Consider the following 16,748-nt stretch of genomic DNA (forward strand, 5'->3'; position numbering starts at 1 on the left):
TTAATGGGAGCGAAAGGGGCCAAGGAGTTCAACCACTGTATAAATTGGAACACACGAATGGCTCATGATAGCAGGTAATGATATAAAACAAGTCTAATCTAAGGAGCATTTCAAACCTTTTCCATGATATATACAACAAAGATCTAGATTAAAAGTAATTACATTGCAGATAAAACGTAAACATGGCTACATTATCATACCATTAATTGACCCCTACTTTTAATGTGAGACTACGCGACTGTCACGCCTCTCAATTGTATCAATACCAGCCTTCTCAGAGAATTTGACATCTTCTTCGTGTACAATCTTGACATCACCAAAGATCTCGTCTATCTCTTCCAGTGATTTACCTGAGAAAAGTTAGCATTAGTAGTGACAACAAACTTGGGCAGAATCTCTTACCTCGAGTTTCAGGATACACGAAGAAGAAGATGAGCGCACATAGTGCATTAGTCAAGACGAACAGAATCTATCAAACAGTCAGAACTTGTCGATTTGTGATGTTTGGTATGACATGACTGACGTAGTACTTCCAACCGACTTCAGCCAGCGCAATGGGTGAGCACTGCGTAATGATCAAACTGATGGAGTAATGGACAACCTGGACAATAGCATTGGCCTTGGCTCGTAGCTCAGTAGTGAAGACCTCAGGACTATTATCGTTAGCACAAATCGATCAACGTCTCAAGGTCCACTCACGGAATGATCCATGTCATCGGCCCAAGAAGAGCAGAGTAGTTGGCCGAAACAGCAAAAATACACGCAATGAGACCTCGTTGCGCAGCAGCATTGGTGGACATGCCGGGAACAGCAGGGAACTTGGCCGCCAAGATGGTAATAATCAAGTAACAGACTGATAAGAGGGAAGAACTAGTGATCAGAATCTTCTTGCGGTCGATCTTGTCAACAAAGAACAAGGATATAAGACAAGCCACTGGCGCAACAGACCCATAGAGTCCGCTGACCAGCAACTGGCGATCTTGATCGAACTGCAGCGTAGCATAAATAGCAGTCTGGTAATACTGAACGAATGAGATACCAGATAACATAGCAGCTGCCCAGACAAAAGAACCGACAAAGAGTCTCTTTCTGAAAGATGGAGTCTTGATGAGATCGCCCCATGAGAGACGACCTTGGGCTTGCTGTTCTTCAGCAATGTTTACCTGGATAACAGTAAACTCTGTTCTACACCACTCATCATTTGTGCCGTCAAAGTGGTAGTTGCGGAATGCTTTCTCAGCTTCATCGTGGCGGCCCTTGAGACATAACCATCGAGGGGATTCGCCGAGAAACAAGACACCCACTCCTAAAATGAGAGCGGGAATACTTTGGATCGCAAAGCCGAGACGCCATTGGTTTGGGCTGTGCCATTTGCCTTCGGCAACGCCTATCCATAGGGCGACGAAGAAGCCCCAGGCGGTCACTGGAAGGTGTTAGTTTTGTATGTACTGTTCATAGCGGTTTACGTACTCATTTGATTCACGGCTGTGACTTTGGCGCGTTCATGAGTCTGAGAAATGGTCAGTGGCAATATGACGGTTGTTGTATGATCTACGGACCTTGGCAATCTCGGCTCCGAAGACCGGAGATACACCTGTGATTGTCCCGACAGCAAAGCCGACCAACATGCGGCCGATGATAACTACAACTGTCAGAATATTGAGCCACAGAATAAAGACTGACTTACGCATAGCAACGTGAGCCGCTCCAGCCATGATGGCACCGCCGATGACTCCCCAAATACATCCAAACGCGATGGCCTTGCGACGGCCAAGTCGATCACTGGTGATACCCACTGAAGCACTACCCAGCCATGCTAATAACTGTCAGTATCGGCATCAAAGTCGATAGATCTCTATTACCTCCTGCCTGGTACATTGACACAATCGCACCGCGTAGGGGAGGAGGTGGATTGCCAAAATAATTGACAAAAGTGCCCAGAGCTAAGCTGGGAGTGATGATACCCGAATCACTGATCCGTCAGTATCGGATAACCGTATAGGGTAACCCGACTTACAACCCATAGAGAAATCCTCCAATTCCAAGAAAAATGGAGGTCAGAAAAGGCTTACTCAGCCAAGCGTCACTCTTCATGATTGCTGTGTTTAGAAGTCAACAACGAGATGAGCCAACTCGTTCCGAGTGCATCATGCACCCTCTTTATCTCTCTTTTATGGAAATAGTTAACCGAAGACAAAGATCGCCGAAAATTACCATTCTATAACCGAGCGTGGGGTCCCCACGCTTCTAGACATGGGCCATGCCTATTGCCGTTTAGAATGCGGGGTTGACAAGTTGAGTAGCGACTTCGGTTACAAGGCCAAGAGTCATTAGATTATCCTTTATTCACTTTAGTTTGAGTCGTGACGCGGGGTCTCAGAGACCGCTGCAAGTATGAGAGACAAAATTAGTAGACCAGCTTATGCCACTTAGGCTAGTCTTCTTAGACTAATTATTTTTGTACACCATGACTGAGGAGGCCAACGTCTGTTCAGCCTACTGGGCGGGGGTGGCATCCTCCTCGGCAGTTTAGGGTGGCAGTTGATCGAGCAAGGGATATTACAAATGCATGGGTTCAGCTTGTTTATTACCGGTGACAGAAGATATAAACTCACAATCAATGTGGTTAATGCTTTGATCTTCTATCATCTGTAAAGATGGTCGTCAAACTATTCGTCTACGCTGCCGTTGCAGTAGGGTTGACATATCTAGTCCTCATATTCCCAAGGGTACGTTGCCTCGCAGCATCAAAATGACACTGACTCACTAAGACTCGCAGCTTCAGCAAGAATACAAACTTTGGTCGCATCGCTCTCAACTTCCCCCCGGTCCAAAGACGATCCGAACAGGTATCCGAAAACCATGGCTCTGGTTCCAAGAACTCAGTCAACAATACGGAGATGTAGTTTACCTTCAGCTCGGCCCCACACCGACTATCATTCTCGGTTCCGCACAAGCAGCATGGGATCTACTAGAGAAGCGCGGTGCGGTATTCTCCTCGCGACCGCGCTTTATCATGGGCGGTGAACTACTTTCTGGTGGTATGAGAGGCCTCATGGCGCCGTATTCATCCTATTGGAGACGCTGGAGGAAGCTCCTTCACAGTGGCTTCATGCAGCGACAGAGTGAGACATATCGGCCAATCCAGAGTCTTGAGAGTAAGGTTTTAATGCATGAGCTTTTGAAGAGCCCTCATGATTTTAGGACACATTTGGAAAGATATGCTGCAAGTGTCATCGTTACAGTTACTTATGGTAGGAGAGTTGAGGATGTGAGGAGTGATATTGTGGTTAAGCGAAATGGAGAAGCCATGGAGCGTCTGACAATGGTCAAGTAAGTCCTCTGATCCTGTAACAAGGTATCATCTGACAATCAATTTCGTTTAGCATCCCTGGAAAGTATGCTGTCGAACGTTATCCCGCCCTCAAGTACATACCCAGCTTTCTCGCTCCTTGGAAGAAACAAGTGCTGCAGCAACGCGAAAAGGACATCCAACTGTACACGGAGCTCATGAATGAAGTTCGGGAAAAGGTGACAAGGGACACAGCACCGACATGCTTTGCAAAGCACCTTCTAGAAGAACAGCACAATCTTGGCATGACAGATCTTGAAATTGCTTATACTGCTGGATCACCTTTTGGCGCTGGTGTTGAGACTGTAAGCACCACTTCAACCACAATGTTATTTGGGCAACACTAATAACTTCAGTCCGCTGGATCACTTGCAAGCTTCCTTCTTGCCTGCGTCAAATTCGGACCCCAGTTCATTCCCAAAGCCCAAGAAGAACTTGATCGTGTGGTTGGAAATGACAGGCTTCCTACGTTTGACGACTTACCCAAACTCGAGTATGTCAGAGCCATTGCATCCGAGACTCTTCGCTGGAGACCTGTGGCTGTGCTAGGTGGCACACCTCATGCAAGTACAGCGGATTATGTATACAAGGGCATGTTCATTCCGAAAGGAAGCACGATTATTGCTCCTCTATGGACACGTGAGTGCCTTGTTAACATGGACTTCGCTCCAGTTTTCTGACGTTCTCAGTTCATCTAAACGAGGCCGATTTCCCACAACCTCATGAGTTCAGACCTGAGAGGTTCATGGAAGAACGAGACTACCCCGGTACTCTTGGTCATAGCGCCTTTGGCTGGGGTCGTCGCGTCTGTCCCGGAATGCACCTCGGCGCTGCGTCAGTGACACTAAACATTGCGCGTATTCTCTGGGGCTTCGAGGTCAACCCTGAGAAGGACGAAAAGGGTCGGGATATTGAAGTTGATATGTAAGTTGTGTTATAATATTTTGTACTGGAGATACTGACAATACGTAGCTTCGCTTATTCGGAAGGTTTCAACTCGAGCCCGTTGCCATTTCCTTGTTCAATCACACCTCGTTCTACGAATCACACTGAGGTTATTGAGAGGGAACATGAGAATGCGTTAGATGACTTGGTTGAATACACTGCCATTGCGAGTAAGGTGTCTTGATGCGGTTATTGTTGGGGGTTGTGGAGTGTTAAGGTATAGTCGATGTCATGTTTATTACTGCACTAAACCATAAATATATATGAAATCCGAAGATCTCTACCATAAAGCTCCTGTCTTCCATCTTGCTTCAGCGATTCTACCTTTTTCAGTAACGACGTGTCGCAGACGCTGGATCCCCGTTCACTACCCCAGACATAACCATCCCCCCCCATGTTTGATAATTTTGTATCAACACTTAAAGAGCGTCGAACCTACCAGTATCGTGCTGCTTACCACACATCGTCCTGATTCTTCTCGACTGACCAGGAGTGTTAAAGCGATACGTGATAGTACACTGCTTCTGCAGTCCAGGGAGAGGATCATGTCCAAACCAGGGATCATTGATGACAAAACTGCCTCTAGAAGCAATCATTTGCTCCACCTTGGGTACGAGGTTAAACGAGTCGGTAGTCCATCCAAGCTCGTAGTAAACTCTGTTACCGTACGTGATGGTAATGACTGTTATCTTCTTGGCAGTCAAGCCATCGAGGGCGCACTCCTTTAGAGCGTTGATCTCATTTTGCTTCTGGTTATCTCTGGCTTGGGCCTCATCACGCTCCGTAAGAACTTGAGAATGCGCAGCCTTTTGACGCTGGATTTCTGCCTCTTTGGTCTCAATCATTGATGTCTTTTCGCTGATCTGAGACGCTTGGGATGTTTGGGTTCTCTCAGCGTCAGCCTTGTACTGCGCGTATTGTGCGTTCAGTGCTGCGTATTCGCGCGCTTGCTTTTCACGCGCAGCTTCGGCATCTGCTGCGAGCTTTTCGGCGGCAAGTTTCTCCTTTCTGAAGGATTCCAGCTCGCGTTGCATGGCATCGTAGGATTGGGATACCACGACGCCTGGTCCGGATGAACCATCTGGAGGTGGCATGAGCTGGCTCAAGAGGCTGTTCGGGTGAGCTGGCTGGGGCATAACATTGACCTGTCCATACTTGGGAGGCTCAATTGGTTCCTGATTAGAATGTCAGAATTAATGCCTCGTGATAATGGTCTTAATCATGTCCACTTACTGGTAGCAAGTCCTCCCACACCTCTGGTGGCATCAGGGTATCAAAGTTGAACTCAACCACCGGCTTGCTAAGGTCGGATGCAGCTGTTGCGGTCACCTGAGTCTAGATATAATATTAGTAAATGTTGCTCCCAAGTGCCTTTTCACAGCCTAGAAGGCTAAAACTACGCACCTTTCCATCTGAAGTAACAGGTGTAGCAATTGAAGAGGTAGCCGAATCGACTAATACCTCATCGTCACTTTCTGCTTTCTGTGCTTGACTTACATCAACCGAACCACTCTGTACTGGGTCCTGAGCAGATGCTGGCTTGACTGCCAATAGTTTCGGCTCCCAATTGGCTGCATGTCCCAAAGCCTTCTCAATGATCTGCTTGACGAGAGGAACCCTGTTTGTAGTAGACCACGCGCCCTGTCGTTTAAGCACGGAAGGGTCTTTGCTCAAAACGCCAATCTGTCATAAAGACGATTAGTCGACTGCAGCATATGGAACTCAACCAGGAAGACTTACCGCTTCAACAATCTTTGTCTGCTCATCTCGAAGAGCCCCACGAACACTTAACAGAGTCTTCAAATTAGTATCAATGGCATCAACCACGCCAATTCGCTGACGGTAGTCCTTGCGGTTACTGATGATGTTCTGGACATCCTTGAGAAGCATCTTGTAGTCCATGAAGCTGTCAAACAACTCCGCGGTGAAACTGGCAATCAAGTCATACTGCAATGCTTTGACAGGTGATCCGGTACTCCATTTGACGAAGGACCTGTTCGCCTTGTACGGGGTCAGGATGGCCCAAGTGCGCTGGGGACACTGGGCCACTGCTGCTGGGAATGCAGCCGCTGCCTCGTACATGGAGTCGATATCCCAGGCGCGGGACGCATCTTTGATTTGAGCGCCGCCTATCCAGCTAATGGATATGGTGGTCTCGGTGTCTTTGAGAGCGGTCGCGAGAGTTGATCGACTAGAGTTGTCAGATGGACCCAGAACAAACTCTTCAACTTCGGTCTTGCTGTTCATGTTTAGACCTGATTTGATGCTGTGGTGTGTTAACATCGAAGAAGGTGAATTTTGGAGATCAGAATTACTCACGCCTCTACTGCGCTCTTCACGTCATGGCCATCCAAGACTTTGATGGATACAATACCCGTGAAATCTCCACCCTCGATGAACCCTATGATAACAGTTAAGATCAATATCCATAGACAGGCTGATTTTGGTACTAAGAATACTGACCGGAAATATACGAGTCGCCATAGATCTCGTTGAAGCGGGAGTACATGGCCGCTTCGTTGTTCTCAAGCTGCTGGAACTCACACTCATCCTCTGTAGAGATAGTTTGATTCACAACCTGTGACCGATTAGTGTTCCTGCTTCGCCATATGAACTGAGGCTCATCATACCTTGACAGCCACAACTGCGTTCAAATGCGACGACTTGAAAGTTGTCTCGTCGACCGTGCTGGAGTTACCACTAATCTCAATGGTACCCTTCTTGATCGCGGAACTGTAAGATACATTCATGGTCTCAACGACATCGCTGAGTTTCTCCACAAAACGAGCCGAGTACGAAACGACCTTGATTACCTTTAGTAAGAATTTGATATGCAAACGTTTGGCATGTTTGACTTACCTGGGATGTTTCGCCCTTTGATTCAACATTCTTTCGCTGCTTGACCTTGACAGCCTGATCAATGCACAATTCGTGGGTGTAGGAGTTGAATCCTTGACCCAGACGCATCGCGTCATTGTAAGGGGCGAGTCGGAGAGTCATGCTGGCGAACGATGTGGAAAGAAGCTTTGTGAGTGAGAAACTAAAAACTGGCTAAGCAGTAGAAGAGGGAATCAGATAATTGAATGAAGACTTGGAGTGATTAAAGCGCAGGATCGATGGTGCTTCTATGGCCGAGTATAAGTGGCATTTGATCACACAGCTGTAGTTTGAGTCTCGGTTTTCGATAAGTCGATAAAATCGCTATTACCCGTGATGTCCGCCACTTATTTCGGATGAACCGTTCTTGTCTCACCATGGTAGCTACGAGCTGAGCCCAAAAGATTCCAGACCGCCTCCACCGTGGTGTTTTGGCCGCCATGGCGTCTTTGCAGCCAGCTGAAAAAGTGATATGGACTACCGAGTCAACAAGGAATCAAAAATATCGGTCATTCCAGGCCCATTGCCAGGGTAGTTGTCAAGGTTATACAAGCGATATTCGATAGCGTCAAAAATAAGACGGCAGGCCTCAGCGCAATGTTTATACGCCAAGTCCTGAATAGTTCTAGGCCTTGGATTAGACTTTCGGGATCTCGTTAACGGCCCCGTCACCAGCTGCCATAGGCGCTACTCATGCAATATTGACAACGGCCCGCCGTGATCCCGCCCTTCTAGACCGTTGATACGTCGCGCTAATGAAACACTTTCTTGAACGGGTGGCCAGTGTCTCACTGCAACAACATTCAACATGGGTAATAATTGAGTGTCTGGGAGCTGAAAATCACACTACATCTTTAATAATCCTAGATTGAAAATGTGATATGCATTCCGAATGGTTGATTGCATTGTCGTTGCATATCAATATTCTCCACATACTTGTGGTGGTATTTCAGCTCACCACGAACTGAGACTCCTCAGCTCACCACATTTTGAAACTATCGATTGCTGCGACAGCCTCGACTTCGTACAGACTGGAGAATTGTCCTAAACATGTCTCTCTCATCGAATTAAGCATGGTTAGCAATCCTCAACCCCTCTTTCTCGGGTTCTAGAGCTGGCTTGTTCACACGCGTACCCTCGAGATCAGCCAGCCACCGACTTCAGCTCATTTTACTTTACATATGCCGCTGCCTTCATTCTTTCTCTTATTGACGATCGCTGCCGACAAATAACCCGCACGAAAATTCTGTTGGACATTCGTCTTGTGCTTCTTGATTTATTAAACCATCTCTTTCAAAACCTGTAATCATGGCGACAAACGTTAAGCAAGATCAGTCGAAACTGACCCCGAGGCCTGGAGACGATCTAGTAGAGCCTGTGCCAAAGAATAAACTTTCAGCTACCGTCAAAGTCATCAGACTCGCCGATGCGGCAGACGAGAAGCAGAAAGATGTTGTTCTTGCAACTCTGCAGAGGAATGAGTATGGCTTGACACCATTCGCTGGCATGATTTATTACAATTGCTAACAGAGGCATGTAGGATCGAACTGAAGTCGCTGGCTGAGATAAGGCAAAAGATTAAGTCTCTGTAAGTGGTGCACTCCTACAAGGCAATGAATGAACATTTACCCTCTCTAACCTTGACGTAGCGATGAGTCTGATACATTTTGTTTCAAAGATCAAAGTCCAGCTGAAGACTCACTGAATTTTGGAGATTATGTTGAACAATCCTTTGATGGCGAAGTTGACTTCAGCTCCACGTACAAGCCTTCTAAGCCTGCAAAGGATGGAGAGTCAGTGGAGCAGCAGAGCACCATTCACAAATGCTTTCTCTACCTGGCCCCGAAGCCTGCGGCAAAGGCTTCTACCATGGCCGCGAACTTGGCTCTCGACAAATTTGCCGTCAAAGTCTTTGAGTGGTCTGCGGGCGAATCTGGCGTTGCCAGCCGTGGTACTCTGCAGTCCAGCAAGCTCGGTGTGCGTGATGCCGCCGTGATGACGCTGGCTGGCCTTCGCAAGCAGCTTGCAACTTGCACAAAGATGTAAGTCCCCTACTCATGAGGTTCTGACGTATGATCAATATTCAAGAGCTAATAACGTTGCAGGTCCGTGGCACCGAAGACTCACCAGTTCTGTACCCAATCTGGCGAGACGGTTGTGGATGAGGCCATGACATTCTCTGATTACCTATCGCTCGAGGTATGTTTCAAGTCATCAGTGCTAATAAGTATCAACATTATTGTCGGAGAGTACTTTGGCTAACTATTAATCGTCATGTAGGAGACTATGAACGATGCTAATGCTGGACTCCCCTCTGTTCACGTATTCTACAAGCTAGCCCATCCCAAGAACGAACCCCCCACGATCGACCTTAGCAACCTTCCCGGTAAACTAGAGGCCGCAGACACCAAGGTTAAAGAGGTACGTGCGCGGACATCATCCAATCTTAAGAAGTACACTGTCCAGGCTGACACTTCAACAGAATGCATTCGAGAATGGCAAGACGGCGAATACCTTTGAATCTCGCGCCCGATCCTTCGAAATGTCTGAGGTCGGGGCTGCTAGTACTGGAGCTATTGGTAACGAATATGCACTGTATGTTAACGTCTTGATAACTATTGGGCACCGACACTAACCCAATCCAGGCATGCATCCTACCTCACTGACTTGCAGTGGGCCGAGGTTTTACGCAACTGCGGTGCCATGTATGGTTGGGTGGTCGATCGCCAGAAGAACCGGATCATTCGAGCTCCAAGGCCAGGTATGATGACAATGACTTCCCTATCTCTTATGTCCTAGGTGAGCATGAACTGACACTATATGACAGCGTTCCAGTTAAGAGCAAGGCTATCAGATGATGCAAACCATGCTATCCCAGACGTTGTCGAAAAGACCGCGGAGCCAGAACCGAAACCCAAGGCACTGATTACCAAAGCTGACATAGATGAGATCAAGGCGAAAGTTGGAAACTGGAACTCCAGAAGTGGTATGAAGGGAGAACTTCCCAAGATCACCGACTCCCTCGGAGTTGATCAGGCCACGGACACTAATGAACAGGGTAAGATGTCTTCTGAAAACTTCAATGATCAAAAAAGGTACTAATCAACTATTAGGAGACACGACGGTGGCTACCAAGGACGCAAGCACGGAGACAACAGAGCCACAGGCTATGCCTACTTCAGAACCGGAAGCACAGGAAACCAAGGCCCCAGTCGCCACAATCGACCAAGTCACTGGCAAGTCTGTGTATACAGTCTTGCCAAGTTTTCAGGTGAACGACGACTCCAGGATTGACATTACTGTCAGCAGCCATGAGTTTGAAACGAGCATGGCCAGGAATGACTTTAGCAGTAATTCCACAGAAGGATCAGTGTAAGTCATCCAATCTCAGAAACTAATCATTTTTTGCCGTGGTTTTCGTTACTCTTGGCAATGTGGCAAAGTTTAACTGAGGAACAGATCAGGAGGCTTTGGAGGATTTTCGGCAACTGTCAGCGCAGGCTACAGCAAAGAAACCTCAAGCGCTAGTAAGAATACGACCAACACTTACAAAAAGACTATGATTGCCAAGTATTTGGTTAGTAGAATCGACCGATCCATTGTTAATTTATACTGATGACGCGCCAGCTGCCCCGAGCCGACATCCTGCTTCACCCTGCATACTTGGAGCCTACGCCAGAATTCAAGTCTGCTCTCGAGAACATCCGCACCAACAAGAACATTGCTGATCTTCGTAAGTTGAACGAAGAATTTGGTCAGCTCTGGTGTCAGCGGATTACTATCGGCGGTCGCCTTCAATCAACGTCCATCATGACAGATGAGACAGTCACTTCTGAGCAAGAACAGAAGGAGGCTATGAAGGTGTCAGTTGGTGTGCAGGTTACTACACCTTTCGGTGGTGCTGGCGTCAAGCATACCAACGAGAGTGGGAAGATGGAGTCAAAGAGTACGACGGATGTGAAGAAGAATGAGAGCAATGTGTTTGAGGCGGTGGGAGGCGACACTATTCTTGCAGCCAAGTAAGTCAAGGTTGATACTTTGTAAGAGGTGAGACTAACGTTTACTAGCCCCACGGCTTGGTCGTCTACTGTTGCCGATTACCGTACATGGAGAGTCATCGATGTAAGTGGCCGTGGACTATTACACCGTCCAAAACATTGACATTTGATAGCGCGACTCCTTGTCTTCAATCACAAATGTCATTTCTGCCATTCCAGGTTACGCCCAAGTCCGAAGTTGGTTCATGCAGGCGGTCCCTACCCTCTCCAAATACATCGAGCTCCCTCCATCCCGCGAGATCAAACTCAGGTTCAAGTTGACAGCCCCGACGAGTCAACTTTCTCTTTCCTATCTCAAAAAGGTAGAAAACTACGATGCTTCCGGCGACCCAATCTACTACCTGGGTCACAGCACCGGAGCCGATGTCAGGCCTGTCAAGAACGAATTGACCATCTCTAACAATGCTTGGGCCCAATGCGATATCACTGACGCTCCGCCACTGTTCAGTCCTCAGAGGTAAGCTATCATCCGGACCATCACGTATTGTCGCTTGACTGACGTGCCGCAGCTACCGAGCCCCAGTGATCATGGGCTATTGTGGAAACATTGTAGGGAAGTTCGCATATGGTTCGGAGTACAACCAGGACTATACGAATTCTCTCTGGAACGTGAGCGCGCCTTTTGACAATGCGGTAAGTTTTCAAAACATATATTTTCTCACCTTTGACTAACAACACAATCCCAACAGCTTGCTCATGGTGTCCTGGTCTGCATCTCCACTGTACCACTACCGAAGACAGCACCCACCGCCGGTGCAGCAGTAACGGATGCCCCAGACTCACATCTGTTTCTCGAAGTCTTCCGCAACCAGCAATCAGTTTTCCTACCTGGTCTATCTGATTCGTCTGAGCGTCACTACTGGCGCATCCTCAAGCATGGTGCCAAAGCCAACGGCGAGTACATCAAAGAAGGCGACGAGATCTCCTTTGCCTGGGCCTTCAATGACCAAACAGCCGGCTTCCGTGACTTTTCGCAGGATGTGTTTGGCCGCAGACGGCTTCAGTGCCCGGATAACTTGAAGAGCAAGGTCTTGTACATGAAGCTGCCTTGGCCGAGATTTGAACCTCTCGCGAAACCGGCCAACGGCAAAACCCCAGTGGCTAACACGATGATCTTGACGGATGATCCTCTTGCTTCGAACAACGTGCCGCAGATGACTACTATCAAGACCGCGCCAGGTATGATGGCTGCGGCTCAAGCCCTGAGCCAAGGAAAGGCTGCGACGGATTCGAGTGTCATTGGGCTGCAGGATGTGAGATTTCGGATTGATGTCGTGGGTAATGACGGTTACGGTGATGTTGGGAATTGCCTACTGAAAGGTCTAGCGCAGGGGACGGACAAACCTGTGGCGACTGATCCCAAGGTCAAAGCTGCACAGTCGCTTCTTCAAGCGCAGCTCAAGTACTATGAGGCGCTTATGTTCCTCGGGGTGTAGCTACGCTTTGAGGATTGGTCTATGTGTTTAGTTATGTAATTTCTTTCTATGCAGGTTATTTCACCAGTATAATTTTTCTTATGATTTTAGGCTTGTGATAACCCTGGGGGCTAATAATAGTTGGATCCCTTCTTTGGACTTGCCATGTTCACCTACGACTGACATAGTACAGATGAGTGTATTTGCGACGTGGTGTGATAGCTTGCATCACCCACTAAAGTCAATCAACTTATTGACCGACTCAAACGCCATCTTAGTGTAGTCATTCATATCCGTATTTTCCCCCTCAAGCCCATCAAAGACCTCAACGCTCAGCCAGCTCCTGAACCCAGTCTTCAGCACAGAAGCCATCATGTCTTGTACCGGCAAATATCCGCCATCACACGGCAGCGGCCTGTAATCATGACTCCACCTCGCACGGGGTCTGCTTCCTTGCTCATCCTTGACATTCTTAATTGGAGGATCCATCTTGTACGCGTCCGAGATCTGGAGGAGGTAGATCTTCTCTGCTGGAACAGTAGCAGCAAGTTCTTGAAGACTCATCTCCCATCGATTCTGGCGTTCGTCGGAGCTGCTTGCTGAAGTGAGACCGTCATTAGTAGTGGGATCTCCCCATTCGTAGCCGGCTGTTTGGAAGGTATCGAGGCAGAGACCAATGTTGGGTCTGTCGGCCTTTTGGACAATTTGCCAGACTGTCTTCCATGTTGGGGCGTGGGTGGCCCAGCACCAATTTTCGTAGGCGATGCTGAAGTTCTTTTCGGCTAAGAGGTCTGCTAGTTCTGCAAGATCGGAGGCTAGATCATCGAAGGAGGAAGAGATGCCTTCGGAATCTGATGAACCGACCTGCGAAAACGTTAGTACAGGTAAAGATGGAGTGGTGTGCGCGCGAATTACCTGGAGGAGAGTGATGCCAGCAGCCTCCATAACTTTGATCCATCCCTTTGCTTTATCAAAAGCTTTCTGTCTCTGTTTACCATGCGTGACTTTGTTCCAGCCCTCGAAATTGGCAAAAGGCTGCAGCATCATGATTTTCAACCCCAATTCATCGGTCAATGACTTAATCTTCTTCGCGACATCGGCGAGGGTATCGTAGTCATCTTCCGCGGGTGACGACCCGTTAAGGAGTTCTCCATAGCTGATGATGTCGGGCATGGACAGCTCAATTCCGTCAAAGCCGGCATTTCGGATCGATTTGAGTTTGTCGGGCAGACTTGCTTTGATCTTCATGGGGATGCTGCATGATGCGAATGAGATGGGGATATGCGTCCCTTGGTATTGGATCACCATATCTACTGTTTTGGAATATTTTTTGACAGCGTGGGAATAGTGAGTTGGGATAAAGATGTTGGATTAAGACTTTTCATGGAGGGTATGATAAAAAGGCCTCCGGTGATGGTTGACGTCATCAGGGCTCCATCATCACGTCGATGTTTGACAACAACTTAACTAATGTAATGCGTCAAGATAGAAATTTCAAGATGATTAAAACCAAGAAAACGAAATATGGTACCGTTATAAACAAAAACAATATTGATTAATACATAACTTAATAATCAAGACTCCAGTTCAAAACGATCATACAAAATACACCCAAAGCACAACGTTATACAACAATAACATGTCCAGAGTAGAAACCCGATTTTAATCACGACCCATGACTCTACTATATCCCGTACTGCCCTGTGGGACATTCTTCAACAGTTCCTTTGCATATGCTGCGGCTATCATGGCAGCATAACCCTGCCAATCCTTGTTCTTATGAGAATCGGAGTAGTCACAAATCCCACGAACAACCATGCAGGGTAGGATGTTCATGATACCAGCTGCTTCCATTTCAAAACAGAGGATATCTCGCTGTTCAGAGATTCTATCTCTCAATAATGCGTCCCTGCAAAGGGTATTGCCTGAAGCAATGAGTCCATAGTGGACGGTCGGCTCAAACTCGCACCTAGCCCGTTGTGCTCGATCAACGAGACTTGAAGGGTCACTTCCGCAGTCTTGAAGACAGATAGAGTCATCTGTTTCTGAGTGAATGATGTCAGGAAGGTAGAGTTGGTCGGGAGTACTGGGACGTCCGTATTGCTTTTGTAGCCTTGGATATTTATCCAGAGTGGCGAGGACTGCATTGTGAAGTTGATTCCCTTTGGCGTTGTGCTGAGTTCTGAGTCGTTTGGCAGCTTCTTGAAAGACCATGGGTGGTTGGTTTAAGTGTTGAGTGTGTTGAAAGTCTTGTTGTTGGATTGACCGACCAAAGTCATATTGAAAGACACCACCGTGATTGTTTCCCGGTGTGCTCACGACAACATCTCCTAGACGAATATCGTTTTTGCCATTGGGAGCGCCACCTGCAATGCCAACTAACAAACACGAGTTGATGTTGGGGAAACTATGGCGCATGTCTGCTGTGACCATGGCAGCGCTGGTCAACCCATACTGGCCTGCAGGAAGAACGGTGATGACCACGTTATGCTCGCCTATTCGGCCGAGGGTGTAATGGTTGACATCGCCTGGCGATGTGCATCTGGGTTCAGGGTGTTTTTCGTCCAGGAAGACTTGTGCAGCGACATATTCGGCTTTGAGAGCGGTAATCCAACCAATGGTGTAATTGAGAGGGTCTGACATGGTGGGAGAGGTGGGTAAAGGCTTCGAGGACGTAGTTCTTGGTAGTGAGGATCACACTAGATAGAGGCAGAGACTTAATAAAAGAGCGGTATGGAGATGAGTAAAAGCAACAGAAGAAAAGATAGCGATGAATATATGATTCTGCATGTTTTCATCAGACAATGGCGTCTTTATATCCCCAAGATGGTTTTCAGTCGAGTCCATAGCTAGACGCTCGTTGAACTTGAAACAATTCGTCATGGATAACGTGTAGCTAATGCAAGCCACTTGAGAATGATTGGATCGATATGTTGCTAACAGTAACTAGTGGGAAATTAGCCGACACTGTCAAGAAGTCATATTAGCTTGGTATATAAGCTATCTTACCCTAACTCTCTTGGCAGTACACTATCTGCAATGAATTTCTTGGAAATGTAGGGTAAATTGCTCAACGCTTTGACATCGCTAAGCGCCTGGGGCGCGTATCTACAGCGGCTACAACTCCACTAGTCCTGTTGAGGAACAACAAGTATCTTGATTGGACACGACTTCGTATAAAGTTAAACATGAAACGTTGTCCAGGCACGCGAGCCGCCCAAGCCATCAACGGCGACAGAGTGTCCAATCAAGGGCCAACACTATCACCATTTGGGCAACTAGTGGTTACTGACATGGATTGCATGCATGTTTGAAGCGAGTTACCATAATTTCAACATTATTCTAAATAAGTATACAATATTGAGTTTGATGCTTGCTTGGTAGCTGGGTCATTGGTTGATGATGTAGGGTTGAGATGGTTAAAGTACCCTGCAGCAGTGTTGGCCCAGTGCAGCAAACTGAAGAAGATAACACTTGTGCACAGCCCCAAGATACGAGACCAGGGGACCTTCTTGGCCCAGTCAAGTATTCCATGCCTCCAACTTCTAGTACGACAAATGAAGTTAGTGCAATCTCATGTCATTCATAGTCTCAGAAACAAGCCGCGACATTCAGCTACAGTCATTGTCCTTTTTAATTAAAGTAGAATGAATACATAGCAAGTCAATATTGACACAAAATATTTGATCTACTATTTATTCGTCTATTAGCTTCATATGGTCAGATCCGGTCTTGATCGTTGTTTTCTTCAAGTTTAAACATGCCAGTGTCTGCTTTTGTAGCGTCATCAGGTCATGAACCATCATGTCTGGCCAAACCCAACACTGTAAAAAACAGTGGAAGATTTTTCACCTCTACCCAAGGACACGTTGCCAGATACACAATGTACATCTCTGACATAGCCAAGAATGCCATGTAGGCTATTGAGAAAATGAAAGCCGATTCCGCGAGAAAGCCGAATCAAGAGATTGGCATTGTTGAGGGCTGATGTCTCAGCTGATATGCGGAAGCAACACATATTCAATCGGTATCAATACCGTTGTAATCTGGTTCGGGTACCCGTTTGTGGTCAAGACACAGCGGATAATATTCATCTCATCC

At 47.3% G+C, this 16,748-nt stretch overlaps 6 protein-coding genes across 6 annotated transcripts; 2 read left to right on the top strand and 4 right to left on the bottom strand.

Annotated features, from left to right (window-relative positions):
• Window positions 1-219: 219 nt before the first annotated feature.
• FGSG_10570 (uncharacterized protein) lies at window positions 220-2,094 on the bottom strand (the record flags this gene model as incomplete). Its single annotated transcript, XM_011321266.1, has 9 exons — window positions 220-350; window positions 403-469; window positions 524-653; window positions 700-1,423; window positions 1,471-1,510; window positions 1,560-1,642; window positions 1,688-1,816; window positions 1,863-1,972; window positions 2,018-2,094. The coding sequence occupies 9 exons, from the start codon at window positions 2,092-2,094 to the stop codon at window positions 220-222; spliced, it is 1,491 nt and encodes a 496-aa protein (XP_011319568.1).
• A 563-nt stretch (window positions 2,095-2,657) lies between these two features.
• FGSG_10571 (uncharacterized protein) lies at window positions 2,658-4,481 on the top strand (the record flags this gene model as incomplete). Its single annotated transcript, XM_011321267.1, has 6 exons — window positions 2,658-2,729; window positions 2,780-3,333; window positions 3,387-3,657; window positions 3,709-3,991; window positions 4,042-4,276; window positions 4,325-4,481. 6 exons carry the CDS (start codon window positions 2,658-2,660, stop codon window positions 4,479-4,481), a joined length of 1,572 nt encoding a protein of 523 aa, XP_011319569.1.
• Window positions 4,482-4,716: 235 nt separating this feature from the next.
• FGSG_10572 (uncharacterized protein) lies at window positions 4,717-7,297 on the bottom strand (the record flags this gene model as incomplete). The annotated part of the gene is made up of 8 exons (XM_011321268.1): window positions 4,717-5,472; window positions 5,531-5,632; window positions 5,795-5,980; window positions 6,038-6,563; window positions 6,617-6,698; window positions 6,761-6,875; window positions 6,928-7,101; window positions 7,157-7,297. 8 exons carry the CDS (start codon window positions 7,295-7,297, stop codon window positions 4,717-4,719), a joined length of 2,082 nt encoding a protein of 693 aa, XP_011319570.1.
• A 1,185-nt stretch (window positions 7,298-8,482) lies between these two features.
• On the top strand, window positions 8,483-12,668 carry FGSG_10573 (uncharacterized protein; the record flags this gene model as incomplete). Its single annotated transcript, XM_011321269.1, has 15 exons — window positions 8,483-8,655; window positions 8,715-8,762; window positions 8,824-9,216; window positions 9,280-9,373; window positions 9,455-9,595; window positions 9,657-9,769; window positions 9,820-9,935; window positions 10,002-10,232; window positions 10,288-10,546; window positions 10,634-10,751; window positions 10,802-11,193; window positions 11,242-11,296; window positions 11,346-11,689; window positions 11,742-11,865; window positions 11,922-12,668. 15 exons carry the CDS (start codon window positions 8,483-8,485, stop codon window positions 12,666-12,668), a joined length of 3,348 nt encoding a protein of 1,115 aa, XP_011319571.1.
• A 207-nt stretch (window positions 12,669-12,875) lies between these two features.
• On the bottom strand, window positions 12,876-13,895 carry FGSG_13787 (uncharacterized protein; the record flags this gene model as incomplete). Its single annotated transcript, XM_011321270.1, has 1 exon — window positions 12,876-13,895. One exon carries the CDS (start codon window positions 13,893-13,895, stop codon window positions 12,876-12,878), a length of 1,020 nt encoding a protein of 339 aa, XP_011319572.1.
• A 414-nt stretch (window positions 13,896-14,309) lies between these two features.
• FGSG_13788 (uncharacterized protein) lies at window positions 14,310-15,290 on the bottom strand (the record flags this gene model as incomplete). The annotated part of the gene is made up of 1 exon (XM_011321271.1): window positions 14,310-15,290. The coding sequence occupies one exon, from the start codon at window positions 15,288-15,290 to the stop codon at window positions 14,310-14,312; it is 981 nt and encodes a 326-aa protein (XP_011319573.1).
• Between the last annotated feature and the right edge of the window lie 1,458 nt (window positions 15,291-16,748).

The sequence above is a fragment of the Fusarium graminearum genome, chromosome 1 (genome assembly GCF_000240135.3).
Source record: "Fusarium graminearum PH-1 chromosome 1, whole genome shotgun sequence".
Classification (NCBI taxonomy): domain Eukaryota; kingdom Fungi; phylum Ascomycota; class Sordariomycetes; order Hypocreales; family Nectriaceae; genus Fusarium; species Fusarium graminearum.